At 44.5% G+C, this 9871-nt stretch overlaps 1 protein-coding gene and 1 long non-coding RNA gene across 6 annotated transcripts; one reads left to right on the forward strand and one right to left on the reverse strand.

Annotated features, from left to right (window-relative positions):
- The first annotated feature begins 1250 nt into the window (after positions 1-1250).
- LOC125542802 lies at positions 1251-3454 on the forward strand. The gene is made up of 2 exons (XR_007298065.1): positions 1251-1649; positions 2556-3454. It is a non-coding gene; the product is annotated as an uncharacterized LOC125542802 (long non-coding RNA).
- Positions 3455-3669: 215 nt separating this feature from the next.
- On the reverse strand, positions 3670-8025 carry LOC125542801. 5 transcript variants are annotated; one of them, XR_007298064.1, is made up of 5 exons: positions 7819-8025; positions 7549-7705; positions 7371-7467; positions 4035-4962; positions 3670-3849 (listed from the first exon to the last, which is right to left on the reverse strand). XR_007298064.1 is itself a non-coding variant. In XM_048705977.1 (5 exons), the coding sequence occupies exons 1-4, from the start codon at positions 7907-7909 to the stop codon at positions 4582-4584; spliced, it is 726 nt and encodes a 241-aa protein (XP_048561934.1). In that variant the 5' UTR covers positions 7910-8025; the 3' UTR covers positions 3670-3846; positions 4573-4581. The 5 variants fall into 5 exon arrangements, 4 of the variants coding, with proteins under 4 accessions (XP_048561934.1, XP_048561933.1, XP_048561936.1 ...); XM_048705977.1 differs by having other exon boundaries at positions 3670-3846; positions 4573-4962; XM_048705976.1 differs by having other exon boundaries at positions 4573-4962.
- Between the last annotated feature and the right edge of the window lie 1846 nt (positions 8026-9871).

Genomic DNA, 9871 nt, shown 5'->3' on the forward strand with positions numbered 1-9871 from the left:
ACTTAGCAGCAGCGCCTGTTTTTATGCCGCGCTGCTGCTAAGATTCTGTGTATAAGGTTTTCCCTTGTAGTGTATGGGGCCTTAGCACGATGACTTCCCGTCTGTCTACTACAACAAGTTTTGCCCGGCTCCGACGAGGGAGGGACAATGACGGCGGCGCACCTTCGGCTCGCTTCAGTGCTTGTAGTCGTCGTTAGATAGTCTACGGACCTAGATGTAATTTTTATTATTTCTGGTGTTCGTTGTATTGCTATGATTGAAGATGAATAGATTGGAAGTTTTTTCGCAAAAAACAGTGACATGGAAGCATAAGCTATAGGAACTAGACACAAGCCACCCACGCAGATCATGAATAGCTTGTGTCCGTTACCTTGCACATTTCTAGCTTTATCTAGCTATATGACCGTCGAGATCAAGAGTGTTGTTATCCATATACACAACTGATCAAGAGTGTACTAAATCAGAGACAAAAAGTTTACGCGTAGAGGAACAATGTCGATGAAGACCGTGGTCTCGATGCTCCCACTATGTATGCTCGTGGTGACACCCATTGCGGCCGAGTACAGGGCATGGAAATTACACCGAGCCCACAAGTCATCCCCGTCCACGATTCACTACGCGGTCAAAATGACACAAACCGATTTCTAGCGAGCATCCAATGGCCAGGAACGAAAAAAGACCTCGTTGACCAGCATCGAAGGGCCAACGAAGGACGCGATCGGGGGAGCGCCCTGGGAGCGAGTTGCCCAGCCTCATTATTGGTTTGAATAAGTGTTTGAATATAGTGTGAATTAAAAAAAAAGACTTTTGAAGATTCACCCGTGGGCGCAAGCTCACTCCTGTAGACGCTGTAATTGAGAAGGGAGCCAGTGAGAAAGAGAGGAGAGGAGTAAAAAAGCACGTGCGGGTCCCGCGAAAGAGTAGTCTCTGTCTCGCATGTGAACCTGCCTGGAAACCAAGGCAGAAGTTTTTTTTTTCTTTTTTCAACTTACGGCAGAAGAATCGGTGGAGTGGGAACACGAGAGACTGAAAACAGTGGAAAAGGCACGTGGTGGGCACCCCGGCAAAGTAACTCCACCTTATCTCATACGCATGTGAGCAGCCTGGAATCACGCTGCGCTTGGTCGGAAAATGATACTACTAGCGGGATGCTCTGTATTCCATTTGTTCTGTAGCGCGAGTCCGCGTTATGGTTGCCAGCTGCCACTTTCCCGCTTGTTCGGCCGCTCCCATATTAATTTTTTCTTCGCCGACTACTATCAAAGAGATGCCAACAGTGCCTCTGTACTGTACCTGTGACTTTGCTCATCGTTTGGCCGCTGGATCGAAAACGAACGGTCCATATAGGGCGCAAACACATGACAGCGCACAGTATGCAACTGTGTTCTCGGCTCATCATATAAGACCACTTTGTCACGACCCAAAACCGCACTCGGCTCAGCCACTCAGTAGCTCCCTCACCATCTTCCTCCTCCTGCTATTCAGATGCAGATCTGGGCCGCTCTGGATGGCATCCGAGCTCGTAGCAATGCAGGGACGAGGTGGCGATGCAACACGCCATGGAGACCTAAGCAAGGCAGCTTCATCCTTACGTTGAAGAGTAAGCAAGGCAGCAACGGCCGGCGTGTTTGACACTTCCGGCGAGCTAGGTACCACTCACAAACTCTAGCTACGTACTCTGCTTTACCCCGAAGGCAATTTCCCACTTCATTTCATTCGATGTATGAGGCTGTTGGATGATGCAGATCGGAAGTTGTTCTGCTTACCTTTCTTGTTCTTGTTCTTGTATGTTGTTTTAGGAAATGGCATCAAGTAGGACTGTGCGAGTGAGTACAAAGATGGAACAAACTCGGAGAGAGAGAGAGAGAGAGAGAGAGAGAGAGAGAGAGAGAGAGAGAGAAAGAACAACAAGAACGAAGATCATAGGTATGCCCAGCTTCGACCAGGCGTTCTTCTCCCAGCATCATATGGACATGAAGAGAACCGGCCTCCAACCTGCAACAACAAAACTAAGGGATAAGGCTTAGTGGAGCCACTAGATGGGAAGCATACACCCTGACATGGCAGGGGCCAAGCCCTTTGTCCAGCAAGCTGAAGAACTTCCCACCAAAGAGGCAAAGAACCGAGAAAGAAAACCTGGCAACCAAACGAACGAAGCAGCAGAAGGACAACGAAATCACCGGATCTGAACCGGAACAGGGCAAACAAACTCCACAAGACCGCAGATCCAGGGAGAGCAAAACTTCCAAGCCCCTCTCCTCTCTCTTACCCTACACCTAACTAGTGATTTCTCTACACATCTCACCTCCTGCCGACCTCACCGCTGATGGCGAGAAAAGCAGCGGTGTCGCATATTGAGAAGGCAGGAACCAGGAACTCTCGGTCGCATATCAGTCTCCCAAAACAGTAGAGAAAGAGAGTGCTCCTTCACTCTTGTTCTTGTGTGTATTTTGTTGTTGATTGAAACAATACCGATGGAAATAACATTATTACTACCTGTATATATACTGCATGTGGAACTGACGGAAGGTCTTCCCATTTGCCATGTATACCAGATGCCAGGTTTGAGCCATGCAAGATCCAGCAAGCTAGTCAAATGTTTACCCGAGGCTAGCTAGGCCCTTGATGTCGGCAGAACGTGAGAAAGTTATACAAGTACGTACAATATAACTTCGTATTTTCGGAGCCAATTGCAGCACTCCTACTCTGGTATATTGTAAGTCACTCCTCGGTCTTTGTCTCATATCTTCTTTCTTTTTTTGAAATGATTGTCTCTTATCTTGGTACGTAACAATTCTTTTTTCATTATTGTTTCCGGTGTGCCATCGATACATTTTACACTGTCTTTATGCAGGAAAGTAATACAACACACTTTTGTCAATCTTGTTTAATTTCCTTCTAGTACTACTGGAGATCTAACTTGGCATGACGGCATATTGATCTGTATATACTCCCTCCGTCCCTAAATACTCCCTCCGTTTCTGAATATTTGTCTTTTTAGAGATTTTAAATGGACTATCATTTACGGATGTATATAGAAATGTTTTAAAGTATAGATTCACTCATTTTGCTTCGTATGTAGTCATTTGTTGAAATCTCTAGAAAGACAAATATTTAGAAATGAAGGGAGTATTTGTCTTTTTAGAGATTTCAACAAGTGAATACTTACGGAGCAAAATGAGTGAATCTACACTCTAAAATATGTCTATATACATTCATATGTGGTAGTCCATTTGAAATATCTAAAAAGACAAATATTTAGGAACGGAAGAAGTAGAAAGTAGAAGAGTAAATTTTGTTATGACCATATGATTTCTCTTGGCGCTCTGTTTTTCTTTTTCTTTTGCGGCTGTTGTCTTCTTTTGTCCCTTGTTTTGCTGGTGGCTCTAGCTCTCTGTATCTATATGTTGTAAAGTCTGGATATTAATCAAAGCAACAACCAATGATTGAATCATTGCTCTTTTTTTTGCGGGTGAATCATTGCTGCAGCAATATAGGTACCAAAATAAATGAGTTGACGTATTGCTGGATGCTAGGGCACCCTAGCTTAATTGAATCGGAAAAAAAGATGAGTTGAGTTATTGCTGGATGCTAGGGCACCCTAGCTTAATTGAATCAGAAAAATAGATGAGTTGAGTTATTGCTGGGTCATCAACAAGCCGGGAACTAATAAAGGAGTCGAGTGATGAATCAAAATTAAATGTTTCCACCAAAAAAAGGTACTACTAGCAACAAGGCAATGCCTATCCAATTATTGCCGCTCCACCACTCCTACAGCTTATAATCGCAGTTATCACTTGCCACCGTAGCCACCAGCCCCTTGCTTCCCTTGCTCAGCGGAACTCACTGCTGTAGAAAAGATAACATTTTGTAAGTACCATAGCTAACTAAATACTCCCTCCGTAAACTAATATAAAAGCATTTAGAATACTAAAGTAGTGATCTAAATGCTTTTATATTAGTCTACAGATAGAGTATGTATTAAATTTGAGAGTGCATAGTTACTAATTTATTTCTAATCATACAAAACTCACCTAGACTATGCCGTGAAGGCTAATCACAAAATACAGTAGCCCCCGATATACTGCGGCTAAGATATAAGTTAGGATCCAATCACAACCATGATTTCTGTCACATAACTCCACATATGACACGCGGTAACACAGTAAATATACTGTGGCTAGTGTGCCCGTCCACCCCGCACAAGGGACATTGTGTGACACAAGCATTCTCCCAAAACATTTATCTATGGGTACCAAGGAAATTAATCTCGAGAGGGATTCTAGCACTAGAACTTATTGTGGTTTCATGATTTAGAAAAAAAAACTACTGCATTTTCTAATATTTCCCCTGAACTTGAGATTTGGCACACCAACCACCATCAACCCATACATGTTCAAGGCAGCAAGACCGACAAGTGGGATGTTTTTGTGATTTTAGTTCTGGGGAGGGTCATTCTTTGAAGAACCGATACAAAATAAATGTGCTTTTGTGAAATTATTCCATGAAACTATACTCTGTTATTAACATTTGAAAAACGGAGTAAAATGTGGTTTGAGGAGATTTACTTACCATGTCCAGTTAGCCCTCGATGAAAGCAAAACCACTGATGCCGACGATGGCGACGAATGGTCCGACAGAGGCACAGAGAATGACCCTCCCGAAAGAGAAACGGCGCTTGTTAGGGTCACGGGAGCGGGACACACAGTAGGCTGTGAACGCCTCTGCGACTCCCAACATGAAGATGGTGGCGAGGGTGAGGTAGTAGGCGCTTTTGTTCTTGCCAAAGACCCCTCCCCTGGGAGGCTTGTAGAGCACTGTGCCTATGACCATGCTCAGGGTGAGCAAGGCCATTATCCACAGTGCCAGCGCAAGGTTTGCTGGAAACAAAATAGTGGGCACGTTTGCTGGCTCATCATCAGGCACCACTGCAGACTCTGGGTCTATGTTGCCATTGCCGTCCTGTATAATATGGAAATAAGCAGTGTCACATCATTAACACTGCAAATACGGAGGAAGAGAATGAGAGCGTACAAAGCAAGCACAATCGGATTTCGATTCACAAGTGTTAGAGCTATTTATATTTATACACGCAATAGCTCCACGCCAAGAAAAATATACACAATTGCATTATAGAGGATCCAATAACAAAAAATACGGTTGCGTTTCACTTCCTCATTTTCTTTTCCATAAAAACATAGCCAGATTTCCACCCGCAAAATAAAGCACAGCCAGATTTCGATTCACGAGTATTAGCTACTTATATTATATATATACACAGCAGCTCCACGCAGAAAGATTTATATGCAATGGCATTAGTGGATCTAATAAAAATATATATGCAGATGACAGTAATCATATTGAACAATCATTAAACATGTCTTTTTTAGGGCTACATTAAACATGCCTTCTGCAGTAATAAAGGGAGATTAAACATTTAATCTCAGTACCGACATATGTAGAGATTAAGGATTGGGTAATTGTTGAAATGAGCACAACAAAGAGAAAACTGAGAAGAGAATTTCCCAAGCATCGTGTTGACTACTTGCATAAAATGATGTTATGCTTGGATTAGTGGAGGCTACCGACGAAATGACAAGTACGCTGGCTGGAGTGGCGTGTGTACTTTTGTGGCTGTTCTGATCACTTGTCAAACTGCGGAACTAAAATGTGCCAAGACGGGTCGGAAAGACTAGGTTAGGGATCAAGATGGTTGATATTTTTTTTTTGAAAGAAGATGGTTGATATATTTTCTAGAATCTAGATGCTCTTAAGTAAACCTATGCTGGCATGAGCCCTCTCATGTTCCTTCTACATAGAGATGGTATGTGTGGGAGATGAAGTGGCTCCGTGTTGACTATAAGGTCCCCTGAATGTTTAACACTGGATCTTGCATCAGTGCTTCTACAGTGTCATCCGCAACCTGCTTGGCTGCACGTTCTCTACGACTACAAGACTAGTACCACGATAGATCGATTAACCTGAAAGAAACAAAATTAAGGAAACGAAACTACTTTACATATGACATGAAAATGCTTCGTTGAATTGTACTAAAATCATAGAGATAGTGTCATACATGTGCCTTTGTTGTTAAAGAAAAAGCGAACGGAATACACTCACACAAACGCACGAATCCGGATGCAAGGGGTTGGAGCTTGACGAGTGGGATAGATAGCAAAGTCAAATAAAAGGAAAATATCTTAGTTGGATCGTACTTAGCTTTGTTTATGTATCTCGGGAGAAAGAAATCTACAGAGATACGAGGAGTTCATACGTACTCCTCCTCTTTGTTTATTTTATTAGTATTAAGATTTGTCCGCACGACTGCAACCACTACTTTCAGCACGCAGCCAATTCCAACATGGACTCTTTGAGATTCTAGTTTATACTTTGTACACTATCACATATATGCCATGTGATATAAACTCAAGGTACGATTCCTATATTCTTGATTGAGATCGACATGGAATAGAAGGACACATAAATACCTTAGTCCGAACTTTAATCAGCAAAAAAGTGCACACGACACATGGAACTCCATGTACACAAAAGAAATAACTGATTCGATTCATGTATAGGAGCCACTAAAATCCCCAAAATAGAACACACATACACATAAAATACCGATGCCAAAATAACTACTCTCTCCTTTCATCTATATAGGGCCTAATGCGTTTTTCAAGACCGCGTTTGACTATTGACAAGATTAATGGTACATGACATGCATAATGTGAAAATTATATCATTGAAAGCTCCTTTCACATACGAATTTGACGATGTGCTTTGTGTAACTTGCATGTCATATATTATTGCTCTAACATTTGGTCAAACTTAGCCTTGAAAAATGTATTAGGCCCTATATAGATGGAAGGAGGGAGTATTCAATTTCTTCCTGAAAAACAAAATGAAAAAAAATCTTCCAAAGTGGGGCCTAGAGTCATAGTAGAAGAACGAAATCAACATAAAGCTAATACGGAAATACAAACATGCATTATCCGATGCACAAACAAAGGAAAAGGCACAGATTTGTGTCGAACCACCAAACACGGAGCAACATATAGAAAGCGGAAAAAGCCCGGGCCGGAACAACCCACGAGAGACTAACCCTAATTGACATAAGGATCCAAATTAAGGGAAAACAAACCAACTGAAATACACAGATTTGGGATACCGGAGAAGTCCAAGACAGTATAGCCAGAAATCACATGAAACGAAACGAAGAAATAAAATTGCAGAAATTTCTTGGTGTCTACCGCGAGAAGATTGATTCGAAGCGAAGCAATGTGCGGAACCAAACTCAAGATCCGGGTTCTCCCGATTGGGACATGTAACGGAAGGACAAACCTAACTAGTTAGTCGACTGATCTCACCTGCGGCTCAAAGTTGGGGCTGTTGTTGTTGCGGTGGACCTCGAGGCCATTGGTCAACAGGGGAGGCCACCATTGCCATTTCCGTGAGCTGCACCCCCTACCAACGGCACATAAAAAGTAAAGAGAGACCGTCGCGAAGAAAATGTATGTTTGTTTTGACGTGAGATCCGGCGAATACCTCGTAGATGTCGCAGGCGGAGGAGACGCGGATGGGGACATGGTCTTCACTGGTCGTCGGCGGCAAGCTGTAGGTTTTGTTCTTGAGCATGGCTGTCGCCCGCTTCCATAGGTTCTTGGCGGTGGCCACGGGCTCCGGCGAGCGCCCACGCCTCCTGCTGAAAATTAAAGAAAAATGACGCCGCCACGTACGTGATAGCTGGGGGGGATCAAATCTGCTGTTCAAGAGAAATTAAGCTAAGCTGATAGTGTTGGGGCAATGTGTGCTTACCCCATGGCCGTGCGGTCGCAGAGGTCGAGGCTGCGGAACTCCTCGTCCTCGCTCTCGATCTCGCCCGCCCTCCGGAAGCGCTGCCGCTCATCGGCCATGGATCACGAGCGAGTGAGCCTTTCGTGTGGGGTGAGATCGACAGATCTTGCGCTTAGCGAGGGTATGAGGGATGAAGTGCGGGCGATGGACTGATGACGATGGGGCGGCGGGGGGGGGGGGGGGGGGGGGGGGGTGGTAGTGAAGTGTAAGTGTCCCGGAATTCTCGTGCTTGCTTTATACTGGTGGGCAGCGGGCGTCGCAGTGGGACCCGCCATTCAGAACGCGTCGCTGGCGCGGTGGGCCCGGCCGTCCATCGCCGCAGTGGGACCCGCGTTCGGAACCTCAACGCGGAAACTTTCGCGAGGACGACGTAACAGGCACGGTGGGACCCGACCAGCAGAGGGGGAAACGTGACGATGGACGGTACAACCATCGGGAACCTTCTAGAGACAAGAGACGTTAGGGACGAGTGGTGACATAGAAAAACGGAGACTGCTGCACACACGACGAATAGCTGTATATACAACTATTGCACGAAGGCCCATCTAGCGGTGTGTTGCCGTTTGCCATGCATGCATGGACGGCCCGAGTGGATGGTCATGCAACAATCATTAATCATATGCATAACACTATCCTCTCGAGACCGCACCATCCACCCTGATCATATGCATAACCTGCATGGCTCGTTCAGCGGCGTCTGCAGAGACTCATCTGGTCAGTTCTTGGGCGCTTCAGCAATTAAAACATATGGGATCACGGAGCCTGCAATTCTCCAAGTGCTTGCTTGCTGGGAGGCGCTAGCATTAGCTTCAGATTTGGCATTGACCGATTTCATTGTTGCTTCTGACTATCAAGGTGTAGTAAATGATGTCAAGCATGGTACAGGAGGGGCGTATGCGAGCACAGTCAAGGAGATTGTTGAGACGTCAAGAGATTTTCATCAGTATACCTTCATCTTCGAAGGTAGATCCACCAATATTGAGGCGCATAGTCTCGTTAAGCACGCTTTCGGTCTGGATTTTGGGCATCATCTGTGGCTCATAAACCCACCAGACATTCATTGTATCCCTATGAACTTCTTTGATTAATAAAGTGTGTTTAGACTAAAAAAAATACATGCATAACACTATTTTCTCAAAAAAATAAAAATAACACTATAGCAGTGCTATAGAAAATCCGTGGTCAAGGCATTATCTGTGGTCGTGACAGATCGCTCCAGCTATGAATGCGCAGTGGAACCACCCATGTGGCCGCAACGCAACTGCCTGGGTGCTTCACCCTGTGGCCGCATTGAAGCCTGATGTTTTTTTTGCCCCGCGTTTCGCGGCCATCAGGGTGCTTCGCTGCAACTGCCTTGGACTAGGAGTTGCGTTCTCACTCGTTTGTAGAAGTGGAACGGAACCGTTTTTTGGACAACCAGGGAGACCCTCCCGGCTCCATTATATACTCACCACAGTACTCTGTACTATAATAAGTACTAGCAAATGTCGAACTACCATAAAATCTTGACAATCCACTCTGCGTTAATTTGGTTATTTCCATTCTGTTTTTTACTTTCCATGCTGCTCTTGTCCACTTCAGTACTTCTGTGGGGTTTTTTCACTTTAATTGAACACTAGTAACTGGATGTACGTGCGCAGAAAATTGCAATGGCTACAGCTGTCAGGCTTTGCGTTTTGCCTTCCTCTAACACAAAGCGGTCCATGCATGTCCACATCCGAGATATCCGGGTGTCATGCTTCATGGCAGGAGGGATTCGGTCAATTTTCATTCGATGGCTTTTTTTCTAAAGTTCGCCAAGACCTGGTAGCAGTGGATAACATGGAGCATCGTGCTAAAAAAAACATGGAACATCGTAAGACCTTGTACAATGGGAGATGTTTAGAGGAGTGCTTAGAAAAATAAACCGAGATTTTCTGAAGCACTGGTGCCTATTTCTACAATAGAGTTAAGCGTCTATCCTGTACAAATAAGCATCGGTGCTTAAGAAAAACCTGATTTATTTCTTTAAGCA

This window comes from Triticum urartu, chromosome 3 (genome assembly GCF_003073215.2).
Source record: "Triticum urartu cultivar G1812 chromosome 3, Tu2.1, whole genome shotgun sequence".
NCBI classification, from domain to species: domain Eukaryota; kingdom Viridiplantae; phylum Streptophyta; class Magnoliopsida; order Poales; family Poaceae; genus Triticum; species Triticum urartu.

Bases quoted from the DNA above. Each gene is read 5' to 3' on its own strand.
- LOC125542801 (XM_048705977.1), bottom strand. From the start codon at position 7,909: ATGAGCGGCAGCGCTTCCGGAGGGCGGGCGAGATCGAGAGCGAGGACG. The intron at 7,468-7,548 runs GTATTCGCCGGA...TGCCGTTGGTAG, and splicing joins CCGCCTGCGACATCTACGAG to GGGGTGCAGCTCACGGAAAT. The intron at 4,963-7,370 runs GTGAGATCAGTC...CATATTATACAG, and splicing joins GCCCCAACTTTGAGCCGCAG to GACGGCAATGGCAACATAGA.